This window comes from Aythya ferina, assembly GCF_964211825.1.
Source record: "Aythya ferina genome assembly, chromosome: 26".
NCBI lineage: Eukaryota > Metazoa > Chordata > Aves > Anseriformes > Anatidae > Aythya > Aythya ferina.
In genome coordinates, this window is record NC_140324.1 from 814171 (window position 1) to 833372 (window position 19202).

At 41.1% G+C, this 19202-nt stretch overlaps 1 protein-coding gene across 7 annotated transcripts in view; it reads right to left on the minus strand.

The window, feature by feature from the left end:
• Positions 1-19202, minus strand: part of RFX2 (regulatory factor X2) — a 61258-nt gene that overhangs the window by 7179 nt on the left and 34877 nt on the right. For 6 of the 7 annotated variants that reach the window (XM_084498489.1, XM_084498483.1, XM_084498485.1 and 3 more), the window contains 8 exons: positions 18494-18758; positions 13625-13699; positions 8210-8391; positions 5406-5525; positions 4235-4350; positions 3214-3332; positions 2778-2890; positions 621-772 (listed from right to left, as the gene is read on the minus strand). In XM_084498489.1, the coding sequence (XP_084354615.1) occupies positions 621-772; positions 2778-2890; positions 3214-3332; positions 4235-4350; positions 5406-5525; positions 8210-8391; positions 13625-13699; positions 18494-18758 (1142 nt within the window). The remainder of the gene's footprint in view (positions 1-620; positions 773-2777; positions 2891-3213; positions 3333-4234; positions 4351-5405; positions 5526-8209; positions 8392-13624; positions 13700-18493; positions 18759-19202) is intronic. The other variant, XM_084498488.1, reaches the window with a different exon arrangement.

Here is a 19202-nt window from a genome sequence, read left to right on the forward strand (position 1 = left end):
CTGCAGCAGCTCAGAGGGACATGGTTCTACAGAACTGCCCAGCCCAGCCTGTGGCCAAGCTGTGGTCTTGGGGAGGCTGACGCACACTCCTCAGTGAGCAGCCAAATCAGATGGAAAACCCTCCATACCCCACCACTAATCTCCCAAATGAAAGATGACCCCAAGTTTCCAGGAGGTGCAGTAGGGGACAACATGGTCCTATGTAAACAAAAATACTGTCTCCAAGGAAACATCTCACAAGGATTAGCCACGCTTACAACAGCTTGTGGTGCATTAAGTCTTTGATTTTACCTTGACTCATAGCCAAAGCAGGAGATGTGATATGCAATGAACCAAATGAACCTAGGAATTTCCAGGGGCCACAAAATACTGGCTATACAGAGCAATGCTGCAGAAGGTATAATGCTTTAGCCAAAAAAACATTAGCTTGTATTCAAAACAAAAAAGTCTAAATTAGCTTCTACAATGGAAATCTTTGTGGCAAGTGGTAGCCAGCTAGCATGAGTCATGGACTGCTGTTCTCCAGACATCCGGTGACTCAGGAACAATCCAGCAAGGAGCCAGAGCTGAGCAGGAGGCAGGACTACCCATGTCCTCCCAGTCTCACTGCAGATACTCACTGGGCACTGGTCGGAGCACATCTGGGATGAGAATTTCCACCAGGGCCTGGTACAAGATGTGATCGCAGCTTCTCATCCACTTGAGGATATGTTCATATTTACACAGAGTGATCAGCTTATCTTTTGGGAGGGTTCCTTCGTGTTCTTCTTCACTGCATGAAAAAAGGAGGCAACATCAGAAGGCGGTTCTCCATGTGTTCACACTTCACCTGGATTTCTAATGTCAGTTTTCAGCAGGAAAAAAAAATCACATTTCTTTCAAAAGAAGATGTCGGACTGATCTTTGACTCTGCAAGGACCTCTCTGTCTATGCATTCAGACCTCTGACTGCAGTTTTACCTCAAATATGTATCTCCTTGTGCTTGGCCTCCCTTTGCTTCCTCCATCTTCAGTCTCACTTGCCTTTCACAGCACACGCATGTTGATGTGTTTCTGGCAACTGTCCTTCAGCACAGCTTCCTTAGCAATAGCTGCAGCTATTTGCAAACCCTTCACACCTTTCTCCTCTTCCCTCTGCTCTAAACTGCTCTGTGGCAAGGGTGACAAATGTTTGCAGCCAGTGCTGTTTGAGCAGATTAGCCATTGTTGATAGACACTACGAACAGCTTCAAGGTGTTTGGCACCTCTAAATGCAGAATGCTTTCATAAGGAAAAATAGTTGGGGTTGTGATGAGAACTGAGCAAATTGTCTCCAGCTGAATGAAGTCAATCGAGTCAGCATTAATTTCACTTTATAGATGTACAGAAACTTTTTATGCATGATTAAGGCAGAAGATACTTGGTTAAACAACAAGCAGAGGAAACTGAATCCTTAATGCACTGCCAGAGCACCAAGAGCTGCTGGAGCTATTAAGACACAACACTGGGAACTGGGAACTTGCAGGGAACTTTTCCCATGCATGACATCAAAAAAATTAAAGCCATCCTTTGACATGCTATAAGGAGGTACTTATATCCTCTGTCTGAGCAGTTTTAGTAAATGAACTAAACAGGCATATTCCTAGAACACTCACAGCCACCAAGCACCTGAACTTTCTGTTAAGTGGAACCAGGTACTGCATTTTATCATACTCAGCTTGGCACTTTGATAATACTTCATTTTTATGTTTGTATATATATAAAATGGGGGACAGAATGCTTTCTTTACCTATCTTGATTATTACTGGCATGCAGAGCTACTAAAGCACACTGCCCTACCAAGACATGCTAGTTTAGACAGAGCTCTGAAGAAACACTGCCTCCAGTATCCACGTGAATCTACTCGTACCTAGCACAGCTCTCTGCTGTGTTGCCATATGCCTTGCAGATATACCCTTAAGTAAAAAGGTTTTTGAAACCATCAAACAGATAGCATCCGATGCACCAAAATACCCATCAGATAACATCTATTGAGAGCAACAGGGCCATATTCTAGAGATTATTATGGGGTATTGCCTTAATATTCAAACTTTTACCATTTTTCTTCTGAATATAAAACATCAGTATCTGAAATCTTTGTATAATTAGTGTAAGTGGAAAACATAATTTTTCAATACACATTTTAACAAGAAATCTTCACCTTTTCAATTCTACTTCCACTTATTTCCCTTCACATCTCTTGGCAGCAGACTACCAAAGCATAAAGGAAGAAGAAGGCAGTAACAGTGAGCCAGACAAAAATACAAAGCCAGGATCAGAGTAGCTCAGTTTGTCATTATCTTCCTCAAGACATGAGACACTTAAAGATTTGGACAGCCACCCAAACAAGCAAGCCAGCCTAGTTTTCACTAAAACCTCAGTGTCTGAGATGTCATGCTACACAGATATTTAATGGCACAGAATTATAACTTTCTGTTCCTGTTGAACATTTACAAAAGCAGTATCCCATTCTCATTCATCTAAATTCTCCCTCTATTTTGGATCAGCATTTGTTACAGGAGGCATAAGGAATGTCATAGATGTACATCAACACAGCAGATGCTTTCCTCTGAGGTCTTCACTTTGTATGGACACCACAATGTTAAACTTCTGACACTCTTTATAATGATTCTGCAAGGAAGAAAATATTTTCAAATCCTACAACGCATTCAAAATGTCTAGTGAAGCTGAAAACACTTCATGCATTTTTAAAAGATAAAATATCACAAAAAGTGCATCATTCAGAAATAATCAAAGTACCTGGATGGCAGGGCAGTAGAGCTATCACTAGATGGTGTTTTAGGACTCCAGAAGGATTGCCACAGTTTCTCAATGTAATGAAACTGAAGGTTCATTACAACATCCAAAGTTGCCTAACAACAAAGAACACATCTCATTAGCTGTTCTGTTAGCATCTTGTCACATAGTGTCAGCATAAATTTCATGTGCTGCCATTTAGATTAAATAATTTACAAGAAAAACAACTGGAAGTGCATTGTTTTAATAATCAACGTAACACAAAACAGGTCACAGAATGAAGAAACAACATTAAGTGCAATATCTGAGTTGCAATACCTAACAAATCACACATTCCTTGTGATGTTCGAGCTTTTTCTGACAGCAGGATGTGAGAAGAGCACATGAATAATGTCCCATATAATTTAATAAATCAATTAAAAATATTCAAAGTAATCACCTCGCAGTGGCGCCTGTAAAGAAGCTGCAGAGTCTTCACATCATTCATGGTGACCCCTTCTTGTAAGAGGACGTTGCCTAGATCAGGGGCTGGGAACTCAGGAAAGACATGGGTTACATCTGGGGAAAAAGATGGGAAAGATGTCCAAAATGAAGTGCACTCAGTTACGCAGGACTACAGTCAAGTACAAGATACTGCTGTCACTGGTGGCTGTCTTTCATGTTTCATCTGCTGATGAAACTGGTGAAATGAGACTGATATTCTAGTACTTCACTGGTTCATACCATTACAATGGGCAAAAAGTAAACAACTGCAGTCCATATATTCAGCGTGGAAAGGAGAATGGTTTCTTTCTCTTTGTAATAAAAGAAACAAGAATACATTGTCCTAATCTAATGTGCTTCCCATTATATTTTCTCCAAAGCCTGAAAAAGATTCTTTGGAAATTTGGGAGTACAATGGACAATACAACTGGACAGCTGATATATCAGGAGTGCTTTTATTTCAGATAACGCTTAGAACTGGAGATTTTGTATCTCTACTGGAGATTATGGAAACATGTAGATCCATGACCAGCAAAACCACAAGCAGAACCTGTTTTCCAAGCAGAGGCTTGGTATGGATCTTCTGTAGTCAAATGAACATTGCAGCCTGCTCTCCTGGTGGGGAGATCAACAGAATCGTTCTGCTTTCCCTACCTGCCTGCTTTAACAAAGCTCTTCAGGACTCATGGCTTAGATATCTCTACTCCTTCCATCTAATTTATTTAAAATTGCTCTGAATACATTTTTGGAAGGAACTGACAGACCCGATGGCTCAAGGAAGAAGGCTTCCTGTGGGTACAGGAGTTAGCAAACAAACACAGCAAACATGACATTATAAGAGCATATTAGACTACTGTAGATTTTTTAGAAAAAGAAGAAACACAGGGCAGCCAGGGGGTCCTGGGAAAGGCCTTCCTTCCTTTTAGGATTATAACCCCAGACATGAGACACTGAATCCAGCAAAGCAGTCTCCTCACCTATGAACTGCTGATGATGCTGACTTTGAGCAGCAACCGACTGTTCCGGCGTAGTGTGCAGGTTGCTGTTGGATCCAGTTTCTGCCATGCCATCCATCTTCTGCACTGGTCTGTACCTACATTTAGAGCATGCCTTTGTATTTACACAGGCACAAGCAAACACATACACGCTACTTTCACAGTCATACTGTGAAAGACAGGGACACCTACAAAGTCATGATGCTGTAGAGTGCATATTTAAGAAGTTATATGCACTTATCATGTAATACATGAGGTTACAGTCAAGGCCAACATTTTGAGGGCAGATCATTTATATTACCAGCTCAAGACTGAGAATGAGAACCTCCTTTTGCAAAGTTCTCCCTGGGAGAGGATTAAAAGGGTTAAGAAGTTTACCCAAGGTGACAGAAAAAAAAAAAAAAGAAAAAAAAAAAGAAAAAAAGAAAATGAGAAGCAGAGCTGGAGTGGGTGCCAGAGTACACACTCTGGAGCTGATTTTAGATTTGCTTTCTGTTTAGGAACTGAAGAAATGAATTCTTCTGCTCCTTCTTCACTTCAGCAAGAACCAGAAGTGTCAGCACTTCCAGGAGACGGTTCCAAATTCCTTCGCACGTTGTGTTTTTATTCAAGGTTGCTCAGACACAAGACTACCTGTCTAACTTGCACTGCTACACCAAAAAATAATAAAATAAAATAAAATAAAATAAAATAAAATAAAATAAAATAAAATAAAATAAAATAAAATAAAATAAAATAAAATAAAATAAAATAAAATAAAATAAGATAAAATAAGATAAAATAAGATAAAATAAGATAAAATAAAATAAACCAACACAAGCCACATGTCCTTTCCTCTGATGAGGAACAAATAACTCCAGAGCTGAAGTCTTAAACTACTGAGTCACGGGGATGCAGTGAAAAGCAGTACATACCATAGTAGTCTCTGCAGCAGCAGGCTGAATTCAAGCCACTGGCAAATAGAACAGGCAGATAAATGCAGTTTGGCAAGCCAGAATTTCCCTTTGACCCTTCCAGTACTCAGACTGGCCAGTACCTTTTTAACAACTCAGCTATGGGCTCTGGCACTTCAGCAGCACTCGGATTTTCCCCATCCCAATGTGCTCCCTCTAACACCAAGCACACCCAGCCCCAAGGGGCCAGGAGCTCCTACCTCTGCTTCTGGTGGATGGGCTGCTGCCTCATGGCCATGTACTGTGTGTCCTCCTGCAAGCGGTTCAGTGGAGACTCTGGCTTCAGACGGATCCCATAATAATGATATTTGGAGTTTCCCCTGCAAGTATCAGCGTTGAAATTGCTCAGTGCCAGCAGGTCAATGGGAGCAACACCACAGCCCTGCAAGTTACTCTTGGGCTTGTTTTGACAATACACACACTTCTTACAGTGCACGTTTGTTTGCTGCCAAGCGTTGCTTCAATGGCTGAACTAATGAATGCCATCACCCCATGAAATTTAGAAGAACATGTCGCAAAGTTCAGTGACATCCACACTTAAAATCTGGCAAAGTTTGTTCCAAGTAACCAATGGTAACTAGAGAAGGACTGACAAGTGTTACAATACAAAGTATTATTAAACAGAATGACAGAGACCTCAAGGGACACTTTGCCCTTTGATTAGAGTTTAAGAACTTGCTTTCATATAAAAACAAAACTTCCATCTTATCTAGACTTGGATGAAAAACAAGCCTGACCGAATGGTCAACTATAATAGGAAAGCCATCTCTCTGTTGCATGCACTTTTGCAGCAATGGCAAGAAGCTTTGATCTGCTTTTGTCTTGAGAGTTGCTCATTTTTGCAGTTTTGTAAAAAACTGGAAGCTTTTTGTAAGCGAAAGTGGCTACACTTCTTTTTCCATTGCTGGTCCTTAAAGCTGCATTCCTCGGGAGAAATTCTTTCCGTCCATCACATCAGACAGATGTGTCAAATCAAAGTTTCCCAACAAAATAGAATTTTTCAAGTCCACAATGGTGGACAGCTGTTTCCATATTTATGGAGGTGTATCGTACCTTTTCAAGCATCCACATTTTGAATTTTAAGTGTTTTTGTTGTTGTTGTTTATCAACAACTTTTCAAGGTTAACCAAAACCATTTAGTGATGGACTTCGGGATGCCATGGTCCAAAATTTTACAAAAAGAGTAAAATATAATAAACGCCTAATATTTATGCCACAGGAGATAGATATAAAAATAAGTTTAAAATTCTAAGAACTGGCCATCAGTTGCCTTACAAAAACAAAACAAAATAGGCACTACTAGATAATTTATAACAATATAGAATGATACTAAAGTAAGCAGCATTATCATAAGCTGAACTAAAACGCCCTGCAATTTCCACAGAGTGTTTTTCATTCCAATCTTTTATTCTATCTTTCAGTGAAATAAATTCTGAAATACCAGAATGCTGCTGGTCAGAAACTCCACTTTCTGACTATTTTTGTTTCCAAGTTCAATAATCTTTTAGGTCACAAAACAGAAGTTGCAGGATTCTAGGGCAGCTGTTGGGACTTTTAATTTTTCCTTCCTTGATAGGTCTAAAGAATTTTACTCCTCTGAAGAAATTACTTCAGAGCTCTTATACTTGAACCCATCTACAGAAATTCAAAGTTTCCCCTGCTCTTCCCATGACTGTTACCTCCCCATTCAAGCTGTGGAATGCTCCAGACACATCTGGTTTTGTTCTCCTCCTGAAAGCCTAGTCATTCAGGCTTGAATTTTATTATAAAAAGTTATACAATCAGAGCAATCACTGTTTCTCTAGTGTATTAGCTACTTTGTAAAATTAGAAGCTGGGATAAAATGCAGAGTCAGCTGTACGGGCTGTGCATATACTTTGGATGTTCCCTTGAAGGACACATGCCTTTGCAGCAAGTATACTTTCTTAAGTTTTCCTTTTTTTGTAACGCTATATGGAACTTTGATGTTTAAAACCAACAGTTGTCACAAGATTCAGCCTGCTGCTTTGTGAATTTCAGAAATAAGCTATCTAAATCTGTGCTGGGATGACTGCACACTTTGTCTGCATCATGGTTTTGGACACAGGTTCTCTTCCCACTTGTGACAGAGAACTTTCCTGGGAGGAACCGCTGCCCTGCAGCAGAACACTGGGCTCTGCAGCTGACAGTTGCAATCATGATCAAGAGGGACTTCATCTTTGTGAGACAGTAATGGAATGAGAAGCAGCCTGGGTTCAAATAAAATATTCTTAGACTCCTTTGGAAATGGGGTTAGATCAAATTCAGATGTGTGACTGGACAATGTGTTGTCACCAGAGCCCCAGAACATGTCTGAAATTAACTTTATTGTCAAACTTCTCATGCTGCTGATTCACATTCAGAAAGTAGCTTTGCTTCACAGGACACAGAAATTACTTCTGTGCTTTAGAATAGCTTTTTTTTTTTTTTTTTTTTTTTTTCCACAACACAACGCTTGGTAATTTCTATACATCTCAGAAGAAAGACCTGTGCCTGTGAAATTACGCTTGGTAGATTTTCAGTGGATATGAGAGAAATTGCAGATTATGCAAGATCAGTGCAATGATTTTTTTTCTGCAAAATGTGAGGCCACAGGTTCTGTTATTGAAAGCAAACCACAGCTCCTGAAATTAGCAGCTGTATTAAATGTATGCTTTTAATTAACCCCTTCTACAGGGAGCAGTACAGTGCTCTGGCAGCCACATACACGGTAGGGGAAGGCAAGGTGCAGCTGAGTTCAGGAGCTTGCCACTCCTCACTTCTGACAACCCAGCCAGCATCCCTTGCCTGCTTGCACCTTGCTACCAGAAGCACATTGAGAATATCTCCAGCTCATCCACTGCCTGCAGGACAGCGTTTAAAACACTGCAAGATAACAATGGACTTGACTGGGGTCCCTGGAGCTTCCCAGCTCTTTCAGAAGTAATGGCACAAGCAGCAGGAAAGGGGAAGAAAGCTGCTTCCCTGTTCACCACTCCATACCAACCTGGTTCCCAGGCGGCGAGTCCTCAGCCCCATGAACACCGACCGGATGAGTTTTCCAAAGGAAGCGGCATTCACCGGGTCCAGTTTGTGCTCCTGGCAGTGCCGCAGGTAGTGGTTGTACAGAGAGCTCCTGGGAAGGCTAACGCCTTCCGCTGTCTCATAGTTGTCCAACAACCACTGGAGCTTTAGGCATGGAAGACATAAAGAAAGAAAGAATATGAGAAAGTCTAAAGAGGGCCAGAACAGGCTACATAAAACAACATGGATGCTTAATGTCAGGAGCACGTATCTGACATCAGGAGTTCAAGAGAACTTAACACTGTAGTTCATTCATATCAGTGATATTTATGCCAGCTACATTTTTAAAAGAGTAAAAGGACACTGACCAAAGCTAATAACCCAAACGAAATATTATCAGATTTTGCACTAGCACAAAAATCTGCCTTCCATCACAGTGTCCATCTTGCACTTGGATTAACTCATGTGGGGCAAAAATAAATCTGTAAGAACTCATGTTTTCCAGGAATGAAGATTTTAAAATACTACCTAGGATGAATAAATTTTAGGAGAAACAAATATGCTGCAAAGGTTTTATTAATTTGAAGATTGGCATATTTGCAGCTGTTCCTCTACCAATAAATGGTTAACAAACGAAATTTGACAATCTGAGGGGATCCTACTTATTATTTTTAACAGAATTATGGTCTGAACTTCCTCTGACATTTCTGTTGATTAAAGTTTGCAATTAGATATAAATTATTTATATCCAGACAATCTGAGTGAGCAGGTCAGGCACAAAATGGCAGCACAGGAATTAAAATACAAAAAGACAAAAACCCAATCTCCTTTAATTGGCTAAACAACACTTTCAGTATCAATAACACAAGTGTTAATATTAAGTGAATTTTTGAAGGAATTAGATTTACAAATGGATTAAAATCAATAGCTTTGGTAGGAGTCCTTTCACTGTCAAGGATGTTTGGGATTAACATTTTTAAGACCTCTCTACATGCAGACCTCTACACATGCGTGCATGTACAGGAGGTGTAGCTCCAACGGATGCAGCCATATTCACACCAGATTAGTGGCAAGATAAAGTCAGATTATGGATGTCAAAATATTGTCTGCATCATCTCCTTTCAACAAATAATTCAAGCATATATTGTAGTTAAGCATAAACTCAGAAATTGGTCTAGAAATCAGTGGCATTTAACAATATACATGGATGTAAAAGTTGGCCTGTGCTTAAATCCTTCCCACTCATACTGCAATATCTGGCTTTGTTCTATTAATTTTCCCTTGGTGAAACTTTAGGGTCCCAATTCACCACTATATACCTTGAGTTTTATATCAATAAATCTGTGAAAATACAACCCGTAACATGCAATGGCATCTCTGACACCTCACTCAGATGAGTTATTTTCAGTTTCTGTAGTTCACATCCAACTTTGCTCTCATACAAATCCTTTTGAGCTCTAAGCTATCAGCACCCACGGACAGACGTTCTGTGTATTTGTCATTCACATACTCAAATTTAAACTTCTGCTATGTCAAAGGAGCTGAATTCAAAGACATACAGTTAAAACTATTTTGTTCATGGTTTGGCTTTGATGCAAAGTGTGCTGCAGTTGCAATGACCATGTCCATCATTTGTGGCGGGCCCTGGAGCCCCCAGAGCTGGAGGAAGAAAAACCTCTTGGTTGCTGCCCCCGTCCTGCTTCTCACCGAGCTGCACATCCCCTTCCCACCTTCCTCCAGTCACACATCCCCTAGGGGCTGCAATTCACAGCCGGATAGCTTTCTGAAATCCAAAGGCCATATCTCTAAGAGATGGCGTTTGCTCGTATGGTGTCCCTTCATGCTCCTGTCTGCAGGAAGAGGCATTGCTGAGTGCCCCTGAAAGGTCACTCCGGAGCTCCACCCTGGGGCTCCAATGGACCCATCCATTAAGCTGCCTCTAACAAAAGCAAACCCCAGTGTTCATTACATAAAAGACCAGCAGGAGCTCTGTTTTTAATTAGTCTACATCCATGCTTGTTTTGGCCCATCTCCTGTGTTTAAAAAATTAATGATTAAGAAGGTTCATTGTTTTTAACCATTTGTTTTACTTTCCTATGGAAGATAATGAATGTGAAACAGTTATTTCTACTCTTCTAAACCTGTTCTAATTCCAAGCCTTAAAAATATATTGCATGTTACTATGGGAAATTCAGATATAGATTAAGCCCTCTCATTTAAATTTGATCCTGGACATTTTTACTCTAATCCTAGAATATTCCCTTCATCTTCCAGCATTCTTTTTTTCTGCAAGTGTCTTTTAAAATTCCTTTAAACATTACAGAGCTTGACAATACCAACTCTTGCTATTGAATTGGAATTTTATTTTGAAATGCACAAAAGGAATTAAAAAAGAAATCTGTCAGAATATAAATAATTTTCAAAACATGATTTTTGCTCTTCCTGCATTAATAATAACATACTGGGCACTTAAAATGAGAACATTAAATATTCTTCCCATTTGTATTCCTTGTTCTGTTTACTTTTTGAATTTTGCTTGGTTGTGACAATGACAAGATACTTGAAAGTTTCTGTTTATATTACGATCAGGTTCCAATAAAATCACTATGCAGCTGTATGCTGCTTTGTTTGTGTTATAAGCACTGCAGGGGAACATTTCCATTTTATTTTTACTTAGTCTTTATTTCTACTGAGTGTCTGTTTTGATTTAAAAAAACAAATCTTTAAAAAAAAACCTTGATCCGAGGAGGGCTCTTGAAGGGTGGAAGAAGGGATACAGAGGGCTGCCGGAGAAAGGAAGAAGGCCCAGGTTTTGAGAGGTTTTGTTACAGATACTTCTGTGACACCCAACATAGCAATGAAGACACACGCTTGTGGTGCATGTGCGGGGGGCTTCATCTGGGGCTGGGAAGTCCCCCTGCCATCTGGCTTGGTCTGGACCCTGACCCACACCTCCTTTTTGCTCCCTCTCCCCCTTCTGCAACTGAAGTTCCTCAAAACCAATCATTTGTCTGAAATGTCTCTTTTCTAGACCCACCACCACCGGTCACTGCCTTTTGAACAGGTCGCTGAGCGCCGAGCCCAAGCCACCCTGGCAGGTGAGCTGGAGCTGCCATGCTCACCTCCTTCCTCCCCCTGCCGAGGGACAATCATTCCCTCTGCAGGCTCTTCCTCCTCTGCTGTCCAGTCTCCTTTCAGGTGTTTCCACCTAGACGCCATTTGGGGATAATATCCTTGCCTCACTAAAGTCAGGGGAGAAACTGCATTGGTAGTACTTGCCCCTTCCTGCCTAAGAGCCCAAAGATGTGTTCATTCATTTATTATTTTCACAAGCAGTGTGGAAAAAAATCATTTTCCTCCTCCTCCTGTGAATGCTAAGGATACCCAGGGCCCCAAGCAGGTACTCCAGTGCATCCACTCACTTCTCTATGTGCCTAGTTTAGGCACTCCTGTGAAAACTGCAGTCACCTTCCTTCAATTTCTTTGCATCATCTGCAAGCTCATAATTGGTGAAGAACCAATCCTCTGACCCAGCGCCTCTGGAGTACACTTGTAAGTAGAGCTTTTTCAGTAACAGTAATAGATTGACATAATTTCATTAAAAACATCATGTGTCACTAGGGTATTAACAATGGCTTTGGCTTCTAAATCTGATATTTAAGTGCATTTAAATAACCTCTCAGAGTTTTTGAGGCTAAATTATTAAGAGTGGCTCCTTTTACCATGGACTTTGTATAACAGTGTTATGTAAAAAAAATCACTTTTGACTGAAATACCTTTACTTTCCCTTTTTAATTTTTTTAAACTAAGATTCCTGACATGAAACATCTGCTGATGGCAACAAAATAAACTATTATGCTAAGAATTCACAGATTAACAAAATGTGAAGTTTAAAATGAAGGGCAGAACACTTCATGGAAAATTCTGCTCCATAGCCACACACCTGTGAAGTAGCTTCTTTGCTTTAGAATTTGTAAGGGCACTTAGGCCTTACACCAAACTCTAAGCAGTGACCTGGGCAGAGAGACCTTATGTTCTTTACTTCTACCCTGCAGGACAAAGGTGGTGTAGATCTGATAGGAGGCTGGATCTGGCCCCAACTCCAGCCTGCCTAGCCTGTGGTCAGACAAAATCTGTTTTCTGTCTTCATTTTCTTTCCTTTGTCCTTTTCCTTTTTTTTAAACCTCCCTCAATACCATACCGCTACCTGCCCCGTCCTGTTCTGCTCTGCCCTTCTCTGCAATGTGATGAACAAGAAAAATCTGCAAAACGATGCTACCTGTAGCCAAATCTGTGTGGCACTCAGGGGCACAGCACAGGTGCATGAGCACAGCCACAGCCTAGGAAGGGAAGTATGCGCATGTATGCTCAGAACAGGAACTAAAAGCCTGGTGCTGCAGTTTTATATTTCCCCAGCTACAATGAGAAACCTTTGATTTCCAGAACTTGGAAATAAGGATCAAACTCATCCAGGAGCCCAGGCCTGAAGTTTGGCATCAGCTTAAGATAATCAGACCATTAGGTTCAATGTTCCTTTAATTTTCTCAGGTTATTTCTCTAGGGTTATTTCTCTAGGACAAACATACCCAAGAACGATAACATAATTGTTATCATAAGGATATATAGCATAAGGAAATTTGTTAGAATAAGGAAGTACCACTTTGTGCATTGTGAGTTATCGGAGCAGAACATGCTTCAGCCTAATCCAAAACACAATGAAGAAAAGGCAAATCCAATGACTTCAATAGGATTTGAATTAGACCCTTTAAATCTGACACAAGCATGTGCTCACCGTTAAGCATTACTGCGTGGGAGCCATAAACCACGATGCAGAAGTCCCTGATTAGGCCCAGTAGAATAGTGGCAACTTCACACAAAGCAGGGAAATTGTTGGCATAGTAAGAAAAGAGAGGTCTAGCAAATGGGTTTAGAAAGGTCTAGCAAATAGCATTGTAACAGTAATGGTCTTCCTGAGGCACAGAAAGAGGCAATAAAGGCATTCACTGTTTGGTATACAGTATTTAGGGGATATTTGTCATGATTCACTCCAAGTTATTGCTGTAGAATTGCAAGTTATTTTCCAGCCATCTTTAAATTCCACTGAAAGGAAAGAACTTCCTCAGATGTGTTGATCTAATTGCCAGCAATTTCCATTGCAAGGCAGAAGAAACAAATAAACATAGGGTAGAGGCAGTTAACACAATCCAGAGCATCTCATAAACATTAACATCATGGCAGTTTTTGCAAATTCTTGTTTTTTTGGGAATGGGCTGCTTCGGGCAGCACAGCTGAATCGTAGGTTTTTTTGAGTGACTCTTGCTATTGAATACACCAAACGGCTAGAAATAATGCTCCTACCAAAGCAGGAAAGAGGTTGTAAATTCTGTTTGCAACTTACATGGCTGTTGAGCAAACTGCTTTTGTGTGATGTAATCCCTTCATTTTTTTGTAGGTTTTCAATCGCCATTTCAAGCTAAAGAAAATATGCACAGGGGAAAAAAACAAAAAAAAAAAAGGAAAAAAGAAAAAGAAAGGAAATCAGATAGTTAGCAACAGCCAAGATTTTATCTTTATTAATATTTGAATGATTAATGCTTTATATCAACAGGCTTGTGAAAAAGAGGCAAGTAGATGAGGCACAGTCCTTATGGGATGAAGCTGAAAAGGCGTTATTGTACAGCATGCAAACTAACAACACAGCAACAATCCCTGTTAGGGTGAAAGGGTGAGACTAGGGGACTTTTGATCTTCCACTATGTGTGTTGCCCATTATAAACAAGAAGCAGTTTTCCATTTCCTCTCCCCTTCATGCCTGGACCAAAACACCACCATACAGACATGTTGCAGCAGGTCAAAGCAGACTTGCTGCAGAGGAGGTGCATTTTACCCAGATCTTTTACGGAACACTGGGATGAATTAACTTTGGTTCTTATTACTTCTTAAAAATTTGGCAAAGAACTGAAGGCAACTAAATAAAACAGAGGCACCATGAGGGTTTACACCAGGAATGTGTAAGCTGGAATGGATAGATCTTTGCTACCAAGCAGAACTGCTATTGGGCTCATTTCCACTGATCTCAGAGCTTCTGCAGCTGGAATAACAGCGAGGCATTCTGACCTCTGAAGAGCCCTCTTGCTTTCCTCCAACCTCACTTAGCTTCTAACACAGCTCTTGCTGCTGCCCTGTGTTCAGACCCTCTCTTAGACCCTTCTTGGCTTGTCCTGTCTATTCCTGGGCCTCCCTCAGCAATCTCTGGCAAACTATGGCATAGAAGACTGGCAGTTTCTTGCAAGTTCTTGCTGCTTCCAGTGTATGTTCTCAAAACTGCATTACCTGTGACCTGTTAGCGTAGGCAGGACAAGGTGGCATGCTGTAAAACTTGCAATCAGTAGCTATCTCTATCAAGTTTACTATCTGTCATCATTTAACATGCATTGTTGTGCACGTATCTATAGGTGCATGCACAAAACATCACATCTGCATGATCATCTGTCAGTGTATGCCCTCTTTCACATACAAGCTAGCTCCCTATACTCCAGTTTGCACTGACTTACAGCTTGGCAAAGACAAAGACAGAGAAAAAAACAGCCTTTTACAAAACCAAGCTCTATCAGAGAAGTGAGAGAACAGAAAAAATTGGATCTAACTTCTGAAGCAACATTGAACAACCCAACACAGTTTTTGCAATATCCATGTCTGAAGGCAACACCCTGCCCAAGCACCTCCAGCATAAAAAAAATGAGACAAAACTTTTTTATGCTGAGGGTGATGGAGCACTGGAACAGGCTGCCCAAGGGGTTGTGGGGTCTCCTTCTCTGGAGACATTCAAAACCTTCCTGGATGTGTTCCTGTGTGACATGATCTAAGTGTTCCTGCTCCAGCAGGGGAATTGGACTAGATGATCTTTCAAGGTCCCTTCCAATTGCTAATATTCTGTGATTCTGTGAAATCCCTTGGTTCTGCCCCAAAGTGGCATCATTGTGGCACCTATCAGGAATTTATCAGTGAGTCTAAAAAAGGGTCAGTCCAGGACTATGTTTCAGTGGGTTTTGAGAAAACTGTTCAGCATACCATGATGTACCATGAGGAACCAAAAGTCATCAGCACAGCCTGATTGCTGATGCAGCCTTCAGGAAATGAGTCAAGGTGTCAGAGGGAGACACCACTTCCTTCCTCTTCTGAAGGGGCAGAGACAGCTGAGCAGCACAGTGCCCATTGAGCAATGCCTCTTATGCAAGCACAGAAACAATACTTGTGTTTTTGGCATTTTGCTATTGTCCAATACAAATGGACACCTTACACGTGCAGGAACAAATATTAGAGGGGAAAGACTGGAAATTCATAAGCTGTCCTGCATGAAGCTGAGCTTTTTGACAAAGGAATATTTCAATAGCTGCCTGACTAGAAAGAGTGCTAAATTTCTTGACTGTGAAGTTCCTGAGGTATGTATCAGCCAAAATCACTGACAACATTTCACTGTTGAAATGTTGTCCAGCAACACTCAGTAAAGGAGAGCTGCTCTGTTCTCTTCCTACCATCCTAGGACACAGGGACAGACTGAAGTTGTGAGTCTGCCTAGAGGGATCCAGAAGGCGTAAGACAAGATGACTTAAAGCTTGTTCATTCATTTTCCAGCCACAGCTGGACACATTGGCAACAACTCTCAGCTACTGCTCACTATCTGCTGAACAAACAAACAAACAAACAAACTGTCCAAGAAAAGAACTGGAGTGCACTGGGCTAGAGATCAAGTTACTGAGAGTCAAAAGGACCAGAAGGAAGACAGTTCTAAGTACCTACTTATGGGAGTTCTCAAGGATTTCCTCTCTTGGCCTAGCTTAAGCTTAGTTTAAATGAAGATTAATACTGGTCTGTTAGCACAGACCCTGAATGGAGCTGCATGATGTCCTGTTCCAGCCTATTTGATGGAGCAGAACATCGTTATTCCAGCAGATATGGACGATGCTGTTGTGCTGTTTTTTGTTTTTTTTTAAGATTTATTTTAGTGTGTATACAGTCTTTACCAAACATCCCCCAGCCTCCTGAGGAAGCTCTAGCTCTTACCCCATTGCTAATTCTGAAGTGCTGCCTTGCTCCCACTCTCCTCTGAAGAAACATTCCTTGCTCTCCCCTTTGAGGTCTCAGTGTTGGCTCTGTCACAAGTGCTCAGCACCCTCCAAGACCTCTTGCTTCCCCATTCCTTGCAGCATCTCCATCACTGCTCTCACATTGCTGGTCACTTTGATATCCAACCCCAACATGACATGACTGAGGCCACATGCAAACAGTTCTTCCTTGTTTACATCTGCATGAGCTGTAATCTTCTTTCTCTCCACTGCTAAAGTTCATAATCCTGCCCCAAATACATTTTGCCTTGACTGTAGCCTCTCTGGCCTCTTCAATACCAAGTTTTCCTATTCTCTGTTTAAGCAAGGCACTGCAAATAAAAATAATGTTCCTACCCATTGACTTGATATAATCCTCACTTTCCACTACCGGTCCACCCATTATTATGTGAAATTCAAAGTAGCTATCATGGTTCTGAATGTTCCTGATAGCTCTGCTCTGTCTCCTGTCAACTCTGGTCTGTGCTGAAAGAACTGAAAGTCACAGATAGACACATCCCTGTACTGTCTTCCAGACAAGCATCCATGCACTACTTAACCCTCTTAAGCCCCTCCACAAGAGCTACTGTCATTTGTAAAGTTCATTCCTACATGCAACAGAGTGAATTTATTTCAGACGCATTTTCTTAAAAGTCAGTTCCTACATTCTTTTTTTCTCGAATGGCTTATTTTATGTGATAGACAGCTACAAAATAAATCTGTTCATGGGACATTTCTACTGACACATATTCTACTTGGGCTTTTTACATCGTGCCTGTCACCATGGAAATAATAATAAAAAAGTTATGTTGTGCAGCTTTGCAAGATGTAGTCCCACGCAGGTGAGAAGATCAGCAGCTACTTCCTTCAAAATAACAAGCATGAGCACAATCAGAGGAAGGTCCAATGCTAGTTTTTAACTATGAATAATTAAAACACACACAATTCTCACACAAGAAATGAGCTCCTGCTAATCCAAATGAATCTGACATTTATTCCTATAGCTCCCGCCACACATTTCCTCTTTCACCCAGAGCTAAGGGCTTTACCCATAGATAGCTACTTCTTCCTAAGGCAGAACACATTCACTGCAGGATCAAAGACAACCTTTCCAGACACAAAGATTCAAAAACTTTAAAGTCTGTACTTTAAAACTCCATGGGACAACAAAGTAAGCCTTATTGGCCAGATTTTCAGGAGTAGTCAGTAGCAAACAGCCCCTATTTTTCTCCCTAAGTAGTGCTGTTCCTGTTTTAAAATCTAGCCGCATACACTCAGTCACACCTATATTGTATACAAGCATATACACACACAGGTCAGTCTGGAAAGGAAAGTGAACACTGTCCCAGAAGAACACAAGTTCCAACCCATTCTTGGCAGCAGTTGCTACTCAGATTGTAGATTCTCAGACAGAAGCCCTGATTGTTTCTAACTGCAAAAAGGCTATTTTAGGTTAATATTTTTACCCTTCTGAGTCCCATACAGTTGTGCTTCTAAACCCAGCACCTTGACTGATAGTCAGAAGGACATGATTAAAAAAATAAGAGCTTTAAAACATTTCTGTTTGATAAGTATTATCCATAAAATACATTTTTTATAATATATGGCAAAGACAGAATACACAATGGTGTAGGTGATATATAAAGGCTTTTCAGTCACTGTGCATTTGGAATGATCAGCTTGACATGTCTATAGTAATTATTCACTGGGTTAATAATGGACTTTTCAGGTCTCTTCATAATGAAGAATCTTTTTATATATTTCTTTGCTTTGGATAAGCCAAGCTTCATGTTCAGATGTTATACGTATTAGAAAATGTAAATATTGACAATTCTCTTGAATTGGAAAGCCAAAACATTCTGCTTGGAAAGAAAAGCAAAATCACCATGTTAAAATGTTATCTCCATGCTGCATAATTGCAGCATGTGAATGATCTGCTCAGAAAGTTTGACAAGCCTCTGCCCACTGGTAAGAGACATCCCAAATTCCTCCTGAAAAACATCTGTAGTACACCAGTGTCTATTCTCTTGCTTGCACTTGCATAACATGTTATACAGACATATACACAGTGCTAATGATTGGAGATTTTATTTTCTGAAGGCTTTTCAGTTCCCTTGGAACAATTCCGGGCCCCGAGCTGTGACATCTGCAGAGCTACATACCGTTGCTGGAGAGGAGCGTGAAGTATGTGACAGAGAATGTCTAGTGTTTTCCATCCCCCCATGAATGAGATAGGCTCCCGAGCTGGAGAGGATCGGACTTCCCCCAATGTCCATGGTGATGCCCACCATGTTGTGAGAGGGAATGGCTGTAGGAGAGGATGCCGCTGTAGTCACCTGAGCTCCACCTCCCTGTGGTTCGAAATAGGAAGCTGCACTGCTGGGGGCGTAAATCTGAGCTTCGGTGTTGTAGGAGTAGGCAGCTCGTCTATCAACGGAACAACAGAGTTAGGATGTGGAGCACAAGCTGATGGCGAGGAGCTTACAGATCTAATCTAACGGACAATGGCTTCTGCAATCTGGACCACATTTTAAAAAAGGCCTCGACTCCGCTGTCAGTGGAATTTGCACCACTGAAATTGAACTCTGCCATAAAAGTCAATTCTGACATTAGTCGATCCTGTGACAGCCCTGAAGCAAAGACCCGCAGCCACAGCCTGTCCCAGCAGTGTAAGTGCATGCAGAGCCCTGGAGTCATTTTGCAGCCATCTCACTCGACCTAAATGCAGAGGCTGAGAGCCTCCCAGCAGGCAGCAGAGGCAGCAGGACCCAACCAGGGACACAAAGGGGGGTGAAAGGATGCCTTACAAAGCCCCTTTCTTCCCATAGAAATTCTGCTTTGGTTCTTAAGGCTGCACCACACAGTGGGATG